The following is a 23,606-nucleotide window of genomic DNA, read 5'->3' as shown; positions in this document are numbered from 1 at the left end:
CGGTCCAACTGGGGTAATTATAGGGATGGTCAGAGAAGCAGCCTATCATTCCTTCTTACTCTGGACTTAAATAAACGTGGCAGCACATGTGTGTGATACACATGTCACAATGACCTCTTAATTAGCAAAGACCAAAAGTCTATTGTCTAAACATTCATTCAGACAAAAGTACTTTGATAACCAGACAATAGATATTATCAGTCCAATCATTTTCCGTCTACTGCTGTCTGTGCAATTTTTGTTTTATTTTAAGCCAATATGCAGAACTGAAAATAGACTCTTAAAATGAATGTGTTCCTGTGTAAGTTTGGAAAATGTATAAATAAAAGTATGTTAACAATGTGTTCCTACATTGCAGAAACTGTATCTTGCCTACATTTATCCCAAAAAAAATGAGCTGGTGAGCCATCTGCCAAAGTTCAGTTTAAGCTGACCCAATATCTGTCTGCACTTGGTAAATTAATGAAACCCTCGTAACACAAAGAGCTGTAACTGGGTCAATGCTCTGAAAACAAACAGGCATACTAATCTCCACCGTTACGAGAAGTGGTCAGGAAAATCTGCTTTTTATGTGCACTTTTTTTATGCCTGGATTTTGTTTTATGAAGGGATGTGCACAGAGAAAGCAGTGATACAAGTTTCCCAGAGAAAGACTGAGTAAGACTGAGACTGAGACGAAGTAGACAAGAGTGGGAAATTAAATTTGTTTGATTTAAGAACTCAGCCATTTTTACTTTGGAAGTATCAAAGTATAGCAAGCTTAAAACATACAATACCGGTTTGGTTTTCAGACAACATAAGTCAAGTGATTTCTTGTAAACATAATCTTTGATTTAGTCTGCGAACCCATCTCCTGTTAGGAATTGTAAGCAGAGCAGGTTCAGGCCTAAGATACTTGTTACTTACAAAATCTCAGACACGACAGTCAATATACTGTACTTCCACAGCTACAATTATTCTTTATAAAAAATCGTAAGTGTGTAGAGGGACATCTGAATGCCCTCAAAAGGTCTTGATGGGTGATCGATAAGATGGGTTTTTTAACCATCACAACCACAGTGCATGGTTTGGTCAGTAAAATAAGGCTTCCTTGATGAGGTGATCTTTTAAAACAAGGGTTCATTAATGATCAATTAATCGAAAAACCTATTGCTTTTTCAGTATGTCAAGGTGGTTTGTTGTTGTACCTGACATTCTCGTGCCTCTTGACATAAAGGCTGTGGAAGTTATTATCTTTGACCAGTCGCTGTTGCTCTGCTTTGTCTTTACAGTCTTGCAAGCGCTCCATGATTGCCAGCTTCATCTTCATGGAGATATAGACTGGCAGCACAGACTGCAACAGGTTCTCCTGCAAATACACACACACACACACACACACACACACACACACACACAAACACACATATATATACACACTATTAGTTATATAACCGCAATTTAGGTGTCCCAAAAAATTAGCCTTATTTGACTGTTACACTCAATGTACAGTGATACCTACCTGGGGGCAGCCAGATTGCGCGGGCGTGCTAACACACACACACACACACACACACACACACACACACACACACACACACACACACACACACACACACACACACACACACACACACACACACACACACACCTGAAGACTTACGAAACCCTAACCATAAACACTACTTGCCTAACCCTAATCCATACGTTAACCTAACCTTTAGTCTTTAGTCTGAAATTTTTCCCCAAAAGTAACCTGTGACAGAGATAAACACAAGCACACGCACAAACACACACAGACAGAGTCCCAGACTTACCTCATCAACATCTCACTCTTTAATATCTAGCTATGAACTTTTGTCTCATCAAGCATCAGTCAGAGCGCTGTTCACCTAATACAGTTTTCAGTCAACCCAATTAATAGCGAAGGAATTTGAGCTTTTTTAAAATTTCACCTGTGTTCGTCTCTTCCTCTATGCCGCTACTGTAGTTAAACCACCGTACTAGCACCAATCTGTACCCGCAGAAGCCCTATTAGTAATTCAGTCCTGTCCCCCACACCCTTAAACTGTTAATTGGATTTCAGAGCTGGTGTGGTTTTATCAAGGAACCAGTATTTTTATACAGGTTTAAACATGAACAGGAACCAAATATAGTACATTCAAACATTGTATCAACCTGCTGTCATCTTAGCCAAATAATGGTAAACATGACAAAATGGAAGAATATTCCAGACTGTGTCAGCATGGGTATGGAGTAATACATTAATGCCATACAAAATGACACACTGAGGTCAATCTGTGACAATAGAGGCCTGAGAAGTGTTCAAAGTTCAATGGCTTGATTAAGACAAGATTAATGAAACTGATTAATTCCTCTTCAAACCATCGGAGGGGCGTCAGGTTAGATCTTCTGACTACACTGGCTGAAACAAGGCTTGTTAAATTTATCTGCAAAATGCTTTTTATATAATTCCATAACAACAAAGTGCTTTGCAGAACACAAGTGGGTCTCAGAGATGAATAAGAGAACAAGTATATGACAAATTTAAATATATGAAACCTGAGCAAAGTTTGTGTGTTTGTGCCAATGTGTGTCTCTGTGGGAAAGAGAGAGATGATACGTGTTTCTGTGTGTATGAATAAAGCAGCACTTGTAGATTTGTGAAAATACATTGCTTCAGTATTCACCTCATTTAACCTTTTCCACTTTTTGTAGAGTTGCAAAGCCAATTAAAAAAGGATTACACTGAATTTTTCTGACAAAAGTGAAAATTCTGTTTTAGAACTGTCCTTGAAAAATGAAACATACATTTCTCATTTAAACAGGAACCACCATATGAGTCAGCATTTTAACTTTTTTTCTTACTCTTTATTTAATACTAATACTACTAATTTACTCAAGATAGGTCAGCTGGGATGAGGAGTGTGTGTGTGTGTTTGAACAGTTATTTTCAATTCATTACACAGATTTTTAAAGGGATTTATATTTGGGCTTCAGCCAGGCCACCTAAGGACATTCACATTCTTGTTTTGAAGCCATTCCAGTGTTCTTTTGGCTATATACTCCGGGTCATTGTCCTTTGGTAGCACAGAATGTCTTCCCAACTTAATATACTAGAAATAACTCCTGAATGATCTCCTGTATTTGTCTCTACTCATGGATCCATCTATTTTCTTTTGTAATTTAATGGAGCTGAAAAAACCCTGACCCCTTGAGCACACTTCATGGTATGTACGGGATGTTACATGGTAATTGACTTGTTCCCAGCTTTGGTCTGACAAAGCGCTTTGCATTACAACAAGAATCCGGATTACTTTTCATCAGATCACAGGATCTTTTGCTCTAACATGTCAGAGTTTTCCATGTGGCTTTCTGCAAAAGCCAAGTGTGCTATCACAAGCCTTTTATATCCCTGGAGTGTTTCTGGACCCTCCAGGCTGTAAAGATATCTCAAGGACTCAAAAGAGTAAAATTGCACCTTAACTTAATTCCGAGTGAATGTTTTGACTCCAAATATTCTTACTTTTCACCACTTTTGATTGATTAAAAATAAGTAAATAAATATAAAAAGTTGAAATGGACATTTAAGGTTAGTGTATGTAAACAAAAAACAAAATAATGCAAGTTTAATCATTTTTTGATTCAGGTTCTGACAACATAAAATGTGGGAGAGGTCAAGTGGGTTACCTACTCACCTAAGGCAATGTATATTTGGTATGTATGTTTCTGTTTGTGTCTCTGCTGCAACCTGAACTGCTCCCATTCAGTCTGAATGACCTCTTAGAGGGTTCAAATGACCCTTTTAGTTTCCCACTGAGGATGAAACGTGAGCGCTCACCTCTCATAAAGTGGCCTTTGTCTCGATGCTGGTGTGCCAATGTAGGATGTGTCACATAGTATAGAGCTACTGCAAATGTTATCCATTCTGTGCATGAGGTAACTTATGTAGATTACATATACTAAATATGGAAAAAATGTATTGTCACGACAAGCATGCAGTGACAGACGTACTTTGATTGACACCGGACCTCTCTTTCCCATTAGAGAATTTCATTAGCTTGGGTTTCAAAGGGGAGTGTTAACGTCACACAGTTTAAATGCCATTTTTGACGTCCTTCACACTTTGCCAAGAAACACTTCAGCGGGGTGGGGGTGGGGGTGTGTGTGTGGGTGGGGGGCTGTACTGAAATTAACGTGGGAACACAATGAGTTTCTCATTGGTTCCCGATTTGGAGCTTCCCCCACCATGCTATTATGTCACTGTTCTCTTTGGCTAACTTTGTGCACCAGGCTCTCTTTTTTCCAGCCACAATTCAAAGAGAGCAGGAGGTTTAAATGTTAATGATTATATCATTCCTTTCTGTCCTGCTAGGCACCACAGCAGCTTCCCTGTCAGCACGCTTTATGTCCTATACTAAGCAACAGTCGTAACAAATGACAAAAGCAAAAAATTTGATTTAAAAACAGCCTCTGAAGTCAAAGCAAGTCCACACAGATGCATTTAATTTAAAATGCATCACAGGAAAATCTCATTTGAGAAGGATTTGTTAGTCGCAATGAAAACATCCATGGGAGAGTCAACATGAGAGCAGCCAAAGGCAAAGCTTAAAGATAAAATAAAATTATAAGAGTATGGAAATTGCAATTACTGACGAGTTATTTTCATAATTTGTCTGTAATATTTCTTTCCATTCGGTGAGTTTACTAAAATACAGATGATTCAATAAAATACTGGCATTAAAACTGCTCATCATGATTGGCTTAGAATATACACTACACTTATCCTTTCACTCCAGTAAAATGCTGGTATGCTGTCATGGTTTTTTTTAAATAAAGAAACAATGTTTTCTCTCTTCAAGATACTATAATGGATAATTACTCAGTGAGGGTGTGTGTGGACGTAGTGTGTGCCTAATTCAACCAAATGTGTTGAGAGGCCGAGATATGTGGGCTGTCATGAGTCACATTTATATAATAATCCAACATAAATGTTTATTTTAGGATACTTAAACAATTCTTAAGTATAAAAATGATTCTATATTTAACCAGTGTTGCTTAAGCTGAACAAACTTTTGAATGGCTTTGGAAACTAACCCAGGCTTTCTGATTCAATATCCATTTCTTCAGAAAGAGTGTAGCTATTCTATGAACTTTTTGAAAGCCAGTGTCTTACACTAACCTGTTGTCTTTTTTCTATCTCCAGCTTCATCCGCATGCTCAGGCACCTAAGGGTGTCTTGGAACGTCTGCCTCAGGGTTTTCTCCATCAGGACCTTATGGAAGGCTCCCACCACACTGCCACACAGAAACACCACTACATTGGACAGCAGCTACAGAAACAAACACAGAAGACAATGTTAGAGCTGAAATCAATATTACTCCTTTACTTTGTCAGTGGCTTTACTTCTACATGTCAATGGCTTTACTTCTGTTTCTGGCCAAACATCATATATTTTCAGTCTTATTTTTAGCTTTATTTTGTTAATACACATTATTTTGTAACTGTTTATCTTCACTATCACTAGGGTATGTAGATTTAAACATTTTCTGTCTATCATTTAAAGTCTTCCAATACAATACAATACAAATCAGACCAATTTTTGTGCTGTTACTGTATACCATTTTATTGTTTAATACCGCTTTTCATGTCTTATCTATTTATCTTCTACAGTTTCATTTTATTTTTTGGATAAATTCAATTATATTAAATACTGGAACAAAAAGTCAACTTGAGCTTTGAAACAGAAATAACAACATTGACCTTAAATAAACTATATTGACTTGAAGCCTTCAACACACTCCTCCAATACAAGTAACAGCTGCATACTGATATATTAACATTACACAAGTATTTCTAAAACATAATGGTAGGGATTTAATCCAATTGATTTCACCTGGTTAGCAAGGTAAGGGGTGGGGTCATTGCTGTAAATGTAAAGGCGCACTGTAAGGGCCATAATGTGGGACAGGGAGGAGATGACGCTCAGCACCACAGCGTACCACAACTGGAATGGCAGCATGGTGTACACGGTGAAGATGATGAAGAGGAAGAAAGGCACCTGGAAACATAAAGGTCTCATTATTTCAAGAAGTCATCTGCTTTGCCAGGACTAACTAACTGTAATGCGTTCTTTTCGCTCATTTTTAGTCATGTGGTATCTTAAAAGTGTGTTCAGATTTCTAACATAACTTGAACAATGCTCCTAGAAAAAAGAGTTAATTTGAATAACCAATGCTTAACACTTCTTTAAAATCAAAAATATTTGTCATCAAAATAGTACAAATGGGAAATATCTATAGAATTACAGCTTAGATCTAATCATGAAAATAACTTAACAGATACTGGAGCTATTCACATCTTTGTAGACTATATTTGTTGTTGAAAATTCCCAAATAAAGTCTGCGTGAGGATCATATTATAAAAGTCACTTTAAAAAAGTATAACCTAAAATTGAACCCTGCTGAGAGTTCAGGTTACCTGGTCCCAAGGCAGGATGATGGGGCTGCGGAAGATGAACGTGTGGCCCATGGTGAGGTGTGTGGCCCAGACGATCAGGCCCAGCAGTCGTCTCCATCGCTGTGAGAGTATCTCTGTACACACCAGCACAAACACGGCCAGGAACACACAGAGGCTGCCGCTTACCACGCTCACAAAGGCACAGTGTTCCTTTGCACTCTGCAACGGCAGCCAGGGCGAAGGAGAAGAATAAACAAATATTTTATAACAGTCATACTGTGATACGATCTTGTTTATTGTGAGTGTAGTGGATAGTTTACATACATTTGAAGTGGATTCAACTCATGCAATGGTATTTGTTAAAATATTGCCGTATATACCTAAGTCTTATTGCAAATACTAGTATATGCATTTTTATAAAGTAATTTTTAAAACATTAGGCAACTTGTGGAGGGACAAAGAGACCACGCAGTTGCTGCCTGACCTGCAGGAACCTCATTTGCAAATTCAAAAATAAAGTACCGTGTCAAGTGGTAAAGTTTCAAAAATCACCAACTCTGACTGAAGAAGTTTACAGCATATTTGCTTAACAACACTATCAGCTACAGCCTTAAACGTGACCACACATTTTTTTCCATTGTCTTATTTTTTAATCAGTAGTTCATTGTTTGTGTGGCTGACTGGTGAATTTATACTGTACAATTAAAAATAAGAGCTCCCGAGAGCCATTGATATTCAGTCTGAGCATTGAAGCTTATGTAGGATTAGCAAAGTTTTCATCTTCACATCCGTGTCTGCGTCATGTGCTGCTTGCTCCAGGCTGCCATCTTCCTAATTGGGTTACTGTACAGTGAGGAGCAAGCGAGAGGGAGAAAGACTGTGCAGTTGTGTGCATGTGTGTGCGAGGAAACATGTTTCTGAGTGTGCATCTATGTTTGTGTGAATTTATGTGTGTTGTGTGTGTAAATGCATGCATGAAAACAAGTTGTTTTTTTTTTCACGTGTGCACATGTGTGTGATTGTCCTGGTGTAAGTGGGAGAGAGAGTGGGTGTCAGAGGGAGAGCAGGAGAGAAAATAAGGGGTTAAAAGAGCGCTCAAGAGTGAGACAGACACACAAAGTCAGTGTTAATAGATCTCTGCTCAGAGAAGGCCATCCCTGCATTGTATGTTGAGCTTTCCGGTTACCATGGCAGCATTGGAAAAGGCCAGATCTCAACTACAGCACTTTCTACTCCCTATGTAGCTGTGAGGCTTGACAAAACCTTTTTGTAGGTGGAAAAAGAACAATTCTATATGAACAGGAGCTAAAACCATGTGAACAGAAACAGCTATAATGTTCAATGCATGGCAGCCCAAGAACTAAAAAACTCACACGTAAAGTAATGTCTGTAGGTTCTTATGTATAGAAAGCTTTATTTATTTAGATAGAGAGTAATATTTATAGTGCGCTGCACTTTATGTCTATTGCTTCTTTACACTACATGTACAAATATCCTGTTCCTGCCAGTAGGATATATTCCTTTAGTAATGTCACCAAGGTGAATTCCTGATGCCTTGTAACAGTGTATTTATGTTATTTATAATTAAACAGAAAACTGAAAAATAAGGTGTATATTATGTTGGACAATAAGCTCGACAGTGAAGAATGTCTCATTTACCAGATTATCATAATTATAAGCAATTATAGACAACGTAGGCAGGAGTAAAAGCCATAGTGGCTGAAAAATACAAAAAAGTTGGAAATGACAAAATAAGAGCCATGTTTGAAGGGCACTGACGTGTTATAAGAAATATATCATCCACAACCGTCCTCCACAGCTTTTAGAAACATGTAGACCCATTGTATTCAGATAAAATTTAAAGAACTCAAACAACATCCTGCTTAGTACCATCTCTCCATCCAGGGCCAGAGACCATTGGTACGAGTGGCACTTGGAACATCGGCTCAGGCAGTTTTCCTCTCAGCATCGCTCTTCATTCGATGTCCACGATTGGAGAGGCGTTATATAAGTTGACAGTGACTTTCTGACACTGGTAGCCACCTCCTAATAGGCACCCTGCCCCTCCTTTACATTTAACAACAGCGTTATACAAGCTCCATCCCAACATTTCCCTCTAAACTCCTCTGTACCCCCAGCAACTGTGTGTTCAAGAGAGACTGCTGAGGAAACAGAGGTAAATAGGAACAGAAGTGATGGTATGTCTGGGGATGGATGAGGGTGTGAGAGAGTTTAGCATTTTTTATGCAACAATGTAAATGAACGAGAAATTGTGAAAGTGTGTGTTCATATGTGCACGAGCAAGAGACGAAATCGATGTGTGAGTGTACATGTGCACATACAGTGTGTGAGGGAGGACTGCGTGAGAGTGAAAGAATTTAAATCTTTATGTATGAGTATAAAGAGAGTGTGCCAGAGAGTCAGCAGCAACACAATTGAAGGAAGGTTACAATGGTTTTTCCAACAGGGGAAAGTAATATAATCTCCGGTGACAGAAGCTGTCAGTTCACCATATAAACAGCGGAACTTACTGAATGCTCTTTTCTACCTGCCATCATGCCAAAATCAACAGAACCCACTGATCGGCAGAACTCGCGGAATATATGCATTTTTCCCCTCACCGTCAGAACCACGATCACACTCTCTACACTTTGACAACTACATTGATTTAACCGACATTTTATGTTTTAGTTCTTTCTTGATTCTTTTTCTACTATTTCTTTTTCTAGCTAAGCCAATAAATATGACTTGGGTTTTAAGTGCAGCAGAGTAGTGTATTTAGCAGGAAGACTGCGTGAACAGTCCCATGCTAAAACACACAGGTCAGCAGGCATCTCCAATCAGCTGAAGTAGTTTTGAGCCAAATTGAAGGGCTACTGTTCTGTAGCTGACCCTGAACTCTGATCTCTCTGTGGGGAAAGGGAAATCAATTTCCTGACAGAGAATTACCATGAGTATTATTAAACATGTACTTGATGTTGTTTAATAGAGGCACTCCTAACCCATCCCTTTATCTGATCCTGGGAAAGCAACCAAAATATGCATTCTCTATTTTTGTGTCTATTTCAGCAATGGCCTCCTTCACATTCGAACAGTTACACAATCACTCACTCATTCTCGCTTCTCAGCAGCTGCACTGTTAGTGAAGGGGAGTTAAGTGCTTTATTTAAGTAGTTGTCCAGGGAGAGGAGAGAGTTTTTCATTTTGCACATTTTCACAGCCAACCTAGGGATTCAAACTGACCATCCAGTCACATCCTGCTTCATTAAACATTAGGCTACTGGCACCTGTACAATCTAATGTAATCCAGTGCAACAGCCCTGCCATAACATGTATATTTAGGAAGCACATAATGGTCAGTTTTTGGTGATTTGGTCATAGTCACAGGTGGTGTATGGTGCTGGACTACATTATAATGAGAGATGTTTCTAATTTTTTGTCCTTTCCATTTACATTTATATCTGATTCTTAAACATTGGAAGGTAATATCATTTGAACCTGCTACTGAAAATTGTATTTTCTTATCTAGAGGATCTTAGTTGGTAATTATATAGGTAATCTGACCCTGAACGTGTCTTACATTTGCTTACTTGACGTAACTCCATCAATAAGCTGCCGAAGAAACACATTTTCTTTGAGAGAAAAATAAATAATTACTGTTTAATGTAACTATGATCTGAGTTATAATTACCAGGGCTGTTGTGGATGTGTAATATACAGATGAGTAATGTGTAATATTATTACAAGTTTCAAGGGAGATGACTGTAGCTATACAGTATGAGTCAAGTTACATGAAAAAAATTTGCTGCACAGCACTTTACACAGACTACACAATTTCAGCATTCATGTTTGATGCTTAGTCCTACAGCACAGTCTGAAGCCAAGTGCTGTTACTAGTTTCACAGAGAGTCAAACTGTGTTCAACTCCACAATAAGCAGCAAAGTGTAGCATCAGAGTCACCTGCCTTGTTCCAAGATGGAAGCACACCAGCTAAGTTACTTGAATTGTGACTGTACTGGAACCAGATAACTCAGATTGGTTGGGAAAACTGTATTTTCACAGTCTCCACCATTACTCTGCAATTACTACATATGTGTGTTACAAGTGACCATGTGCTGAAAACCGTCAAAAGAAAAAAAAACTCAGTTTGCATGAAATGCCAACACCTTGGCTTGTACCAACTACCTTCTGGTTGTACCATTCCTCCAACCCTTCCATCATGGGTACTGCATGGGCACAAAAATGCAAAATAAATAGGCAAAGTGCATTTTTATGTCAGGAAAATATGTCATACAATTGTATGTATAATTTTGTTCCCTGAAAAATGCATCCATGATAACTCAAAATGCAAAATTTACAAACTACTCCTTCCTGATCCGTAATGTTATTTACCAGCTCAGAGATTTTGATCTACAGTTATAGAGTTACCAGTTTGAAGAGTTTGGATCCCATATCAGCTGTTTAAAAATGGCTGTGTAGTAAAACTGCTTATATTAAAGAGGTCAGGAATGATACAGAGGGATAGAAAAGACAGCAAAAATAGTAAAGTGACAAGTGTGAAATCCCATTATTCTCAGACTTTTCCCAAAAAGTTATCAAATTTTCTGACTTTAAAAAGGTGCAATTAGTCATGTTTAATGTCTCTCTCCAAAAAACAACTATAATTGATGTGCAAGAGTGCACAAGAACCACTGATCAGTAACAATTATTGCTTTGCCTCAATGGCTGCTAACGCAGGGTAACGTTACACAAAATTCGGTCTGATGGCTCAGGTTTTGAGTATGTGTTCTGCACAGAGGAAAAAACAAAACAAACAAACAAAAAAAAACACACATACCTTTTCCCATTTATTTTGAAAAACTTCAATGCTGAACAGTGGCTCATGGGTAAAAACGAAGGCACTCCAACATTTGCTTATGGTCAATAACGTAAAGTACTCAATGACCAATGTAAAATCTCAAACAGTGTACAATTGCTCACAATTACTCAAAACAACGTGGGTATGGAGACTCACCAGTCGAAGGGCAAAGAAGAGGATGAGGAGGATACCACAGGAGAGCATGGAGAGGCCCAGCAGGAGCACCAGTGGCTGATACTGGCAGATGCAGGAGAATTTGCGGTACAGTGCCTCATTTTTCAGCTCCTGGTCGTTCAACAGGTACTTCCCCTTGGCTGGCATGGCTAACACTTCTTACAGAGGCATAGCAGGTGTTAACAAGGAGTCCCAGCGAGCAGGAGTGAGTGTCTCCACAACTTTTTTTTATGTGTGTCTAAGCCAAAAGTTTGTTAAAAAGCGTGACACAGTTCTAGATCTGTTAGGGGTCCCTTGCTAGCTCATGACGCTCAAGTGAAACTTTTGTTTTTCTTTCGGTGTGGCATCTTAAATGTTGTTGTTGCTTTTCTCACAGCTTCGTTGTAGCTCTATCCACTAGTCTCTCTCTCTGTCTTTCTCCCCTTCGCTGGTCCTTTTGTGTCTTCTATCCTCTGTCTGGTGTCGGCAGGCAGACCCGCTTCATCCTTTGCCAGCTACTGTGTTGCTCCCTTCGGTGAGTTTGAGTAATAAGCCCGGGTTAGGAGACACACAGGAGGAGGGGAGGGGAGTTTAAGAAAGGGGAGGAGAGGCATAAGGAGGAAGAGTGGGAGGAAAACAGGAGTTGGAGAGGACAGCAACAAAGATCATCAGTGATCCCACCAGGATTCAGGATGTAACGAACCAGTGAGGTCGGCAGCTCCGCTCCTTAGGAGGCACCTGGAAGGAGGCGAGATGGTAAGATAGGGAAAAATAGAGAGGGAGAAAAAAAGACAGAAATTTAACCATAGGTTCGGTGGCACACACACACACACACACACACACACACACACACACACACACACACACACACACACACACACCAAACAAACAAACAAAGGTATCACTGCCCAAGCTAAGACATTCAAATGAACAAAAAATACAATATTGTAGAAATATTATATTTCTCAATGGGTATCCATAATGTATGGCAAAAAGTATGGCTTATTTGATTTTAAGGCTTTAAAGTATGAAAAAAAAAGCTGAACGTAATCAGGCACATCATCTGACTCACTGGACAAAACTGTGAGAGTGAGACATACATATCTGGATCCCTTGATGAGCACATGCTTATACATACTTGGAACTCTGCAATTTCCACAATCCAGAAAACCCTGTATCTGTTTACCTCAGGGTCCTGGCTCATTTTGGTCACAACTCTCATACAGAGCAGCCATAATGATGGACTGCACTGCTACTGAGAGCAGTTGCTTTGGTGACATTTACTGAACAACACAATGTTGTGGAATGGACTCCTATGCAGCGACAAAAACCACACAAACCACTATTATTCTCCCCCCCAGCTGAACTAATACACAAGACAGATCCACAGCTCCGTTTACAGCCACAAAAGGACACAATAGACACACAAACCATAGGGGGTGGACTTGGTGTGTGAATTTATGCTATCCATAACTGTATCCCTCATTCCAAGTAAACTAGTCAAATATAACCTCACCAGCAGAGTTCCCATCATTTTTACCTTGAGGACCAAAAACGAACTGTAAACAACAAACAAAAGTTGCGATATGAGCCATTCATCATCTCTCTGTCCAACAACAATAAGTCTGTGAGTGAGGGACCATGTTGTATTTACACAACCTAGTCTGAGAGAAGATGCCAGGAAGGCAGGCTCTGTCGAAAAAATACACAGTGTGGATAAAGACTGTCCTTATCTCTTCAAACAATTGGAGACCTTTGGCTGGGCTGCGAGAAGACCCAGTAACCACATCGTCCAATTCAGAGACTCCACAGTCTGAGGAGAAAGGCAGGGACAGTGGAGCTAAGGTAAGGGCTGCATTATGTTGGTAAATACATCCTATTGCAATTCTTCTGGAAATTGCCGCGATTGAAAATTAGAAAGGGGAGAATCTGCATGTCACGGTCCAGTTCCAGATGAGAGCTCTATATCTTCATTCGGGGAAAGAGGAGGAGATGGTGGCCTGAAGCTCAATAGAAACAATGTGAACTTCGCACCGCTGTCAATAGAAACCTCATTTCCCCCAGTTGCTAATATCGCTGTCCTAGTGTGCAGTGCGAGTAAGCAAGGCTTCATGTTTGTCCCTCACATAGCAACTGCAACAGATGCTATGTGTCATAAAAAGAGTGAAAAAAAAAAGAAAGCGGCGCAAAATAGAACATGACACACACACCTGCTGAATTGTATAAGTGAAGAGTCAGCCACAAGGTTTCAGTATTGTAGTGATAAAATGCGTTGCCACAGTAAGCAGTGTGACGACTGCCCCGATGGTAGTTTACAGCCACTTTTAACTTTCCCTTTCACTGCTGCTGCTGGACAGAACAGCATCCAGCTGGCTCTCCCCTGCTTCTCATAACACACCACCAGCAGTTTGAGGGCAGTAAAAGCAAGAGGAAGAGCAGGAAGGTAAAACAAAGCACATAGTGGTGGTGGGGGGGGGGGGGTCGTGTCCTGTTGTGTTTACCGGCTGTTTACACTGGGGGAATCATTTACTCCACATACCTACTAAATGCCATGTCTAGATCTTAAACCTGGGAACGACTGTACGCGGCACTGATGTACATTCTTAAACACATTATTATAAATGTCATCATAAATGGCAGACAGAACAGGAATGAATATGTCAGCCATATACTTTTTATGATCAAAGGCATGGGAGTCTTCAGTTAAGGTTAAAGCACTCATTTGATAGTCAAGGATAATTAACAAAGGAGGGGCAACACTTGAAAGCTAAACACACAAAAAAAAATATCTTTGAGGTCATTAAAAAAAAAAAAAAAAAACGGAAATGCAAACAGAAACCAATTCAGTGCATTAAAAAACAGTTTAGCTGTGATAAATTAAGCAGTTGAAACTAAAACAAAAACAGTCCTGACAGTGTCTGAGCGGAAACAAGTGAGCTGAAATCATACCTACAGCAGATCTCAAGTGAACTCGTTATCAATGGACCCCCGGATGCTGATTCTCCTTTCTATCTGCTCATTTACCTTCCTACTCAAAAGAAACTGTACAAAAAAGTAAAAAAGGAGCCGTCAGCTGTTTCTTTCAGTGTGATGGCTCTCATGTAGGTGTTTTTCCGGGAACCCCCTTTCCAATGAACAAATGCCTGTATTTTTATTGTTTCTTAGAAATTCTCTAGCACTGATCAAACAGTAAGTGACAATACCGAATGTGACCGGGGAACAAGTTAAAGTGCAATCGTGGACCATAGCCAATATGTCTCTAAGCGACCCTGCTCCACTTTTCATCAATGACTGAGTACAACAAGGGAGTGAAAAGGTTAATAAAATGTTCTTAAATCGATGACTGAGGTCAGATGAGCCAGCGACTTCAGCATTTAAAGGGTTTGTCTCGTCTTTAAACAGATGTTTCATTTACCAGATGTTAAAGCTCCTGGCCCTGCCTTTTATGCTTCAACTCTAAAGTTACCATGGCAAAAATGTAGCACCATCAGACCTGTGGTTGTGCTGTAGCGCTTAGCTGAGCGAACGGACAGGGATGTACGCTTCAATAGAGCCGAGTCTCTCAGTGAGCGGGGATGAATAGCTGAAACTGTGCTGCATTGACTGCCAGGTTTTTCACTATGAAAGCTTGGCAATTGAGGGAATCACATAACAACCTTGAAAACTGGCGTCACTGAATCCTGGAACAGCAGAAATACAAAAACCAACTAACGTCACTGCGCGCCTGCTGCTGAGACGCAGGAACGTAAAGGCCCTCGTTTCCAAAAGGAGGTGAAGTGAAAGAAAGACTGGGAGCTCTTTTTATGTGTGTGTGTGTGTGTGTGTGTGTGTGTGTGTACTTTGTAGACAGCTTCAGGAAAACAACAACCTGGCTATGATAAGCGTGGAAAACCATGTTGGCCGGGTTTTCATTAAATCACTGGGGGAAACAAATACATTTCAGCAAAGCTACTTTTGTTAGTATTTTTGAAGACTGTAGATTTCTTGAGTCATCAAAAGTGAAAATCTGTGTGTTCCTTTAAGATTTTGACATCCTCTAGTCAATATTTATGTATGTTCTTCCTATTCACATTAACCACAGTGATACAACAAAACATGTCACGTTGTAAATGAATAATAAAACAAATATCACACTAATACAATTAAATTAACCTTCAGCCAGAGGGAAAAAAAGAAACAGCTCAGCACACTCATCAGTTTCATCTGGTTCTACTATATCGAGAATCTAATCTACATGGGACCTTTTGACTATAATTGCTGTTTACGCTATACTAATCTGTGGTAACCGTAATGTGCTCAGAAGCACGATAAGCAGTCTATTAAGCAGCAGAATGACATGTTTAACTTCACAGGAAACAAGGCAGGAATATGTATCTGCTGGGCAGCTTAAAAACGCCAGACCATACCAGATGCCTATTATGAGGCTTCTGGAAGAGGTCTGTAAGGAAGCTACATACAGTGCAGTCCAGTGCAGTCCCTTAGTATTTGGACAGTGACACAATCTCTATTGTTTTGGCTTTGTACTTCAGCATATTAGACCTGAAATCAAGCAGCGACTATGAGGTTAAAGTGCTGACTTTCAGCTTGAAAGGTCATTATTTATCATGACTTAACTGGAGTTTTCCTCCATCCTATGTCTGATTGACGGTCAGGAGATTTTAATTTCAAGTAAGCACGGAATGGTCCTCATTTGAGACTGTGATTTACTCCGGACATTTTCTGCTGAATGATGCCTGGGAATGGTCAATCCATTGCTTTATGCTAAGTAATCACCTCACTGGTAATAAACCAATCTTATCGAAAGATCTCGTCAGATCTTCCTACGCCCAATTCAAAGCCCTTTCATGGAGAGCAAACAGGCAGGTCTCTTTCCTTAGCAAATCACTCTGCTTTTATTTCCGTCTTTTTGTTGGCATTCAGTACGCTTGGACAAAAAAGGGACAAAGAGTGACCTCTGCTAAAGAAAAGAAAGAACCACATTTCTCAGCTCACGCTGCAGGGATCCTGGGTTAAAGGCAATGCGGGTAAAGGCCAGCCCGACCAAAGGAACCAGGCTCTCAACCATCAGCTGTAGCATTCAAGTCAAAAAACACTGAAATATGCCTTTTGGTTTCTTAGTAGTCCTTTCATACAGTAGTTGCACATACACTGAACGAGTGGTCACTCCAGATCGAACCCATTTACATGAGACAGGTTCATCTCTGGTTGTCACTGTCAGCAGAGACTCCATTCTGAAGTGTACTTTCACAGCTACGCTTCACAGAAATACACCGAATTACAATTGATAACTACCCAGTGAAGTTTATTTCAGTTACAGTTCTGTATGAATGCGTTCTCACTCCCTTTCACTCACCCACATGTGCATTATCTGGTTCCTATCTTGTTGTCCGTCTACTTTATTTGGTGGGGTTAAATTACATTTCAATGTCAATATCATTAAAGTGCTTTTCAAGTTTTACTGTGTGATGTACAAGTTAAGGCGTTATGGTGGATAGCACTTTCCAGGTTAATGCACTTTTGAGGAAGAGAGTAAATTCCTTATTTTTTAACAATTTTCTTTCTGTGTTGTTTCGTTTCTGGCCAGCTGAAGGGGTGCTGTTCTCGTTAGCAACACCAATGGATACAAAGAAAAAGTGGAAAAAAAAAAAAAATAAATAAACAGTACTAAAGGGTGTGGGCTGCTTTGGAAAATGGTTGTCATTACGACAACTATGGTCGGAATTCCATCTATAAACATTTTTGTTACATTTGGCATATTTTTTGTCAAACTAGTCTTACGCGAGTTTGTAATCTATGAGCAATTCTGTGTTGTTCTCGGACACAGGGGAAAGATGACCATTTGATGATTCAATTGAGAAGCTGATGATTCAACTGAGGTAAAAGACGGTTCTGACTGACTCTCTCTGTAAAACGCATATCAAAGGCATATCAGATTAAAAATATTAATACTTATCATGATTTAGTCAGTGACTTTACAAGAATAAATTGCGCAGTGTTATTTTCAGTCTGTACATGGGACAAATTCTATACCGTTCAGAACTGGGTTGGTAGTCGACTATATACAGTGGGGTCCAAAAGTCTGAGGCCAGTCAAACATTTAGACCCCACTGTATATATACATATACTATATACATAATCATGCAGTAGCTTGCCCATAGACAGGCTTTCCATAAACAGATCACTGATGTACGTATGTACAGCAATGCATCGAGCAGATTAGATTAAGCCTCCTGTCCTTTCCCATCTCCCTTTCTCTCCTCCCAGTACTGTCTACTGGTATTGAATTAGCTGCATTCACCAGGAGGAGCTGCTGAAACCTAACAATATTAACAGGATGCTATCTCAGAGCTGATTTAAGCTTCAAATGCCATTGCCTATAATAACTACAGGAAGTGCAAGCAAGAGCACCACGTGCTCAGAAGCTGGCCGTTACTGCTCAAGTGTTTCACATTTACTTCCACAAACTAAAGCAGAGATGCACTACCACAAGTGAAGCTATCAATTTCGCTGCATGACACAAACAGCAGTCCAAAAAGGGGTTTATTGATTCCAAGATACGTAGAATTTAGATTTAAACATATCAGCCACTGGGCAAATCCAGTACTGAAATAGCACTGATTGAGTTAGTCTAAGCCATTTCCTTGTCATCTACTGTTTGGGTTTGAAAGCAACTGCACACTCACAAAGGAGAAATGCTGTCTATCAATCACCCAAGTCAGCCCTAGACTATGGCATTATAGTCATACAAATTGAAAAGAAGCTCGGAAGAGGTCTATCTTATTCAAAGAAACCAGTTATGCTTAAAAGGAAACTAGAATTACCACCTTGCCTCTGCCAACCAGTCAAGTTGCTGTTTACATCCAAGTGTCCAGGTGCGATATATCGCCTTCAACTGCTAGCAAATGATGTTCACGAGAATGTCCGTCCGTCCAGATGGACAACCCGAAAACATAAAAACAATTTAACATCATTTGCTAGCATAAGACCTTGCAAAGTAATAACCACCAACAACAACTACTCTGAAGGGAATTCTCTCTTCTCTGAAAGATATGACACTGACTAGTACAAGGATTAAACTGAAGAGACTGCTATGTTGAAGTCCGTAAATGTCCTCTTTAAATTTATAATCCTTAAGATTTTAACGGAATCAAATCCCATTTATATCCTATTTATGGTAAGCATCATTTTTTCTGACATAGCCATTCAATGTATTTACAGTATGTTGGGGAGGGGTCTGCCATTTCAAATTGCCGACCTACACATATCTGCAACATGGGTTTCGCTGGTTGCACTGCAAACAAATACACAAGTGGCTCTTCGGTTTTATTTCTGACTAAGTAGCTTTTCAAGGAGTTTTGGCTGTAGTATCAAATACACCTACAGTTACCAAGGTAACCACGAGTGTTGCCAAATCAATCAGGACTGAAATTTTAAGGATTACAACTTTAGAGAGCGCCCCACAGATTTTATTGTTAATCCCTGAACCTTTGAATTGGTGTTGTGTTTAAATGCATGCGTGTCCTTGTTTTAGTCTTTAATTAACAGTTCCTTTATTGACAAGACCAACAATAAAAAATTCAACATTCTCATAGTGCTAATTAAGAACTATGCATGTTGTGGGAATAAATTATTTTTTAGAAATATTATTGTAGCTTTTTTTATCCAGCTCAGTTCCACTGTACTTTTTTTTGTGCTAAAAACTTATATATATAAAAACATATACTAGCATGTACAATCATGCATGCTGAAAGATGAGCTACAAGGAATTTCTTGGGGTTCTTTTGTTTTATTTTTATTCCAAACAATACGTAATTTGGAAACAAACCAGAGAAGAAAAACAGGGTGGAAAGAATGCACTATAGTGAGAGAGGCCATTGTTTTCAGTTAGTGTAGTCAGCCAAATCCCCATTTCAGATTTTATAACTGGACCTGCTCCATGCTATAACTGTGGAGCAGTTCCCTTCAACCACCACCACCACCACCACCACTACTCCTAAGAAAACCACAATTATCCCTCGGTATGCCGGCCAGCTCTCAACCGGCACTGCCATTCAAAGAGAAACCTCAACATCTGCAACCAGCACAGTAGAGAACTGTTTGCACAGCTAAACAAAACCTTACGTGGATATCATGTAGAACTGATGCAACAGAAACGGGTGGCAGCTTCAGATCAGCTTGATGATGGTAATTTTCCAGGCTACCATCAAGCCCTGGCTGCTGACAGGGCCATCTGGTGCATGTTTTCTACAATCTGTCATAACTACTGTTGTTTTAACTGTGTTCATGATTCATACTTCTACGTGCAGCCACTACTGCATTGGTTAACTTTCAATTTCAAGCAGCATGTTGTTAAGGAGGATACAATTCCTCCAGAGGCTAGTGTGTGAAACATCCGTAAGGTTCACCCCGCAATGTATAAATACATAGGTTTACAGACCAGCAGTACAGCGCTCTTATGACAGAGGCCCTTTGATGCTACAGAAGCAGAGATTAAGTATTCCCCACATGCAGTTGCCGGGAATTGAAGGGAGACATATTCCATGATGGTTGCCGTCATTTAAAACACATTCTCTGTTATATTTGGGCAGCACTGACAAAGAGGCCACACCAGTAATGGGCAACACTCCAAGGGATTTAGCTGTAGGAAAATCCATGTGGTGTTGTAATAGTTTGACCTGCAAACCTATGCTTCTTCTGTGTGCGTGTGCGTGCGACAAGCCATATCACCACCGCACCCTCATCTGTCAACTGCAATGTCATGCATCCTGTGGCACGGTCACCAAGGTGCACAGCTGAATATTTTACAGCAAAGATGCGTTCACACACGTAGCTGATTTGCTCATAATAAACATCAGAAAGTGCAGTACAAGGTTGCCTTTTCTGTCTTAAGATATGTACAACCACATTGCATATACATACATTAATGTGTCTGTAAATACATTTTAGATTCTCAATATCTGCTCATGAATGTTTGTACAACAGGGTGAGGTCTTGTGCTTCATTAAAAGCAAATTAAGCGTAATGGGGACTTGACAGGAGTGATTTACACACTACATTGACAATGGAATTACATAATATCTATTACACAATCTCACAGGAAAAATGGGAGGTTATCAGTGTGCTTTCAGACATACTGCAAATGTGTGTGTTGGCATACATGTGCATGTGCTCTGTATATCTTGTATTATATTTTCATTAGGCATACTCCGGACTGTGATGGCAATCTCTTATGTCTAGAAACCATTTAATCAAAAGAAATTTAGCATGTGTAAGTGAAAATACTAAAGGTTACTGTAAATTTTCCAGGATTTATTTATAATTCTCAACTTTTGTGTTTTTTTTTCAGTAATTGGGTCTGCTTGCTCTGTTAGGAAATCCCTGTAATAATCCGTAGTTCAAAAGTCACTGTTAATAAATGGAGAAGATTCAGTAAAATTCCTGTTTAAATAGCGATAAACTTTTTTTTTTTTTTTTTTAAAAAGGGTCGTCGATTCATAGACAAGACTGGTGAAACCTTTGCGCAAGTATTCGGATAAATATTCCTTAGTATTCCTGTAGTGCTCTTCCTTTTTAATGCATCATTTTGTCCACTTAACCCTTGAAATTACCTCTGTAATATACTTATGGACTGCACTTATGGCATGGTATGGTTCACTAAGGAGACCAATAGTTTTTTTTAGTCATAATTTATTTGTAATAATTTGGAAAAAATAATTTTTTAACAACAACACTATATGTTCATATGTTATGCTGATAGCTAATAAGCCCATTGCAGGATGTAGAAGGATACAAAACATTTAGTTTAGTGTTCAGTGTCTTACACTATTCCTTCCACTGCAGACCTGTTGTTCTCATACCATATCATACTATGTGCGAGCATTGTGCAGCTACATGAATTCTCTGCCTCAATGCCACTAAAAAAAAAAAAAAAAACATTCCTTCACACTGACAATGTATAATTCAAAGTAAGATAGGATGGCGATCATGCGTGGACTTGAAAAAGAAGTTTAGTGCCACTGACGATGTACTCAATATTACATAGCATGAGACCGATAAGACCACCAGTTCCCACACCGCTTTGACTTGAACATAGAAACAGCGACTCTCATACTGGCCAATATAACGTTCAAATACAGTGCTGCATTAGTGTGACATTAAACCAAAGCTTTTAGATGGAAGGGATTAAAATTCCCTGGGTGAGTCCAGGCACAGAATGTGACTTCATCCTCTGCGATATTAGATTCTTGTGTTAGGATATATCAAGTGATGTGGCTATGATAACACTCAAACTCTTTGCTGCACACCATGCTGTCCTCTCTTCTTGCCGTCTTAAAGGTCTCCAACAGAAGCATTGCAAATGGAGTGACAAAATATTAAGTAACTCAAAGCTGGCTTGGGTCTGAGCAAAGATTTTTATGTCTGCCTTTCGCAAGGCTTATCTGTCACTTTTTAGCAAAAGCAAAACATTCCAGTTACATCCCCAGATATGAGACATACATGAGAAAGATTAATTTGAGATACTGATTTGATTTTTTGAAAAATGTACAGTTCTCAAATTACCACATTAAAAAAAGGTGTACTTACAAATATGCAAGTTGACATTTGAACAACATATACTGGAAGCACATTGTGTTTTGTGTGGGTAGGTAGGCTAGTAGTAGATTCTAATAAGTATCTATATATCCTGAAAGCTAATGTTTCAGTCTGAAAACAGAAACTAAAAAAAGGGGTTAGATATTAGAACAAAACGATCACCTAAATATACTTCAGAAGAAACCATAAACTACTTCAAGAATAAGGTTTGTAGTGGCCTTCGAGTAGCAGAGTCCCCAGACATACACTAGGTTGTCTCAAACATGCAGCAAATACAAGACGGACAAAGAATACTTCAGCACTAAAAGTGTTCTGCAGGCGAGGGTGGGAAAAATATTTCTAAAAGCAAGAACAGACAGACTCTTAGCTGGTGACAACAAACATTTGGAGTCTATGATTTCTGCCAAAGACAGTTTTACTTAGTACTGAAAGACGTAAAAAACGTAGTCTAATGCCCCTTTTACTGTCAAATCTGTCAAAAAAAAATATTGGTTGAATTAATGTCCAAACCACCAACAAATTCGAATTTTTCCTATGTTTCCCTACGTTTAAAACGCTGCATACCATTATATGTACTTTAGGTAGCATTAACTTTAGCTGGTACTCAGTGTCAGTTTATCAACTGTTTCATAGACTCTTGAATAAACTTATTCTCTAAATCTCTGATCATCACCAGCCTGCCTGAACTTGCTCCTTGCTCATATGTGCCTCTTTTTTTCCAATTAGTTTCATTTTCTTTGCTGTAACTGTTGCAGACATTTGCAAAGGTCCAAAATTACAATTATGTAAGCACAATTTAGTATATTTTGATAGTGATATGTGTAGGTTTACCAGGGCAACTTTCACCACTGTAGAGCAATTGTTCGTGCAGTACTTGTGAGTGGGAAGCCAGGAAGGATGCACAAGCATGTTGTTAGTCAAAACATCTCTGCAGAGGAGGGTGGGATCTGGGGGGAGTACTATGAACCTCTGTACATATAACTGGTCCTATCTACATTTAAAAATATATATATATTTTCTTTTGAATCTAGGAAAATAGTAAAATGCTCCTTGCAGCTATATGTATGCCCTTGCTCAAGTACAGTGATCTGAAATACTGTATATAAATGAGACACATGAATGATACAGAATTTGAATTGTGTATACAACACTGTCGGCCACGGTGCTCCAAGAATTCCAAATTTCTTCAAAACCTTCAAAATTACAGTTAAACTGATATAAGAACGTGCATGTGGTCAATTGAATTGGCTTCAAGTCAGTATTTCTTTAGTATGGACTCTACATGACATGGGTGTGCATGCAGGGAGGATGTCTGCATAACTACAACAGCTGCCTTGCCCTGGCTCAGACATAGAGGACCAATGAGTGTAATCCAAAGGCAGCCTGGCCAAAAACCCTCACACACACATACACTACACAATCCAGCCAGAGCCAAACAATGTGGTTCAGGTAGAGGTCTTGATGGCAGCCAACAGTGCTATTACAAGAGGGGTGAAGTGGGGAGAGGTGACAGGGCGTTGAGCGACACTCTCCCATCCCCTAAAACACCACTGATAAGTTGTCCTT

At 39.4% G+C, this 23,606-nt stretch overlaps 1 protein-coding gene across 9 annotated transcripts in view; it reads right to left on the bottom strand.

The window, feature by feature from the left end:
* Positions 1–23,606, bottom strand: part of adcy7 (adenylate cyclase 7) — a 57,712-nt gene that overhangs the window by 19,705 nt on the left and 14,401 nt on the right. For 4 of the 9 annotated variants that reach the window (XM_040125856.1, XM_040125884.1, XM_040125866.1 and 1 more), the window contains 6 exons: positions 12,151–12,185; positions 11,451–11,977; positions 6,457–6,654; positions 5,873–6,037; positions 5,159–5,308; positions 1,188–1,348 (listed from right to left, as the gene is read on the bottom strand). In XM_040125856.1, coding sequence (XP_039981790.1) covers positions 1,188–1,348; positions 5,159–5,308; positions 5,873–6,037; positions 6,457–6,654; positions 11,451–11,615 — 839 coding nt within the window. In that variant the 5' untranslated portion in view covers positions 11,616–11,977; positions 12,151–12,185. Of the gene's footprint in view, positions 1–1,187; positions 1,349–5,158; positions 5,309–5,872; positions 6,038–6,456; positions 6,655–11,450; positions 12,186–23,606 lie in introns of all 9 variants that reach the window. The other 5 variants (XM_040125901.1, XM_040125908.1, XM_040125915.1 and 2 more) reach the window with 2 other exon arrangements.

Source organism: Xiphias gladius, chromosome 1 (genome assembly GCF_016859285.1).
Source record: "Xiphias gladius isolate SHS-SW01 ecotype Sanya breed wild chromosome 1, ASM1685928v1, whole genome shotgun sequence".
NCBI lineage: Eukaryota > Metazoa > Chordata > Actinopteri > Istiophoriformes > Xiphiidae > Xiphias > Xiphias gladius.
Note: the sequence above shows the minus strand (reverse complement) of the source record. Positions and strands in the feature narration are given on the sequence as shown.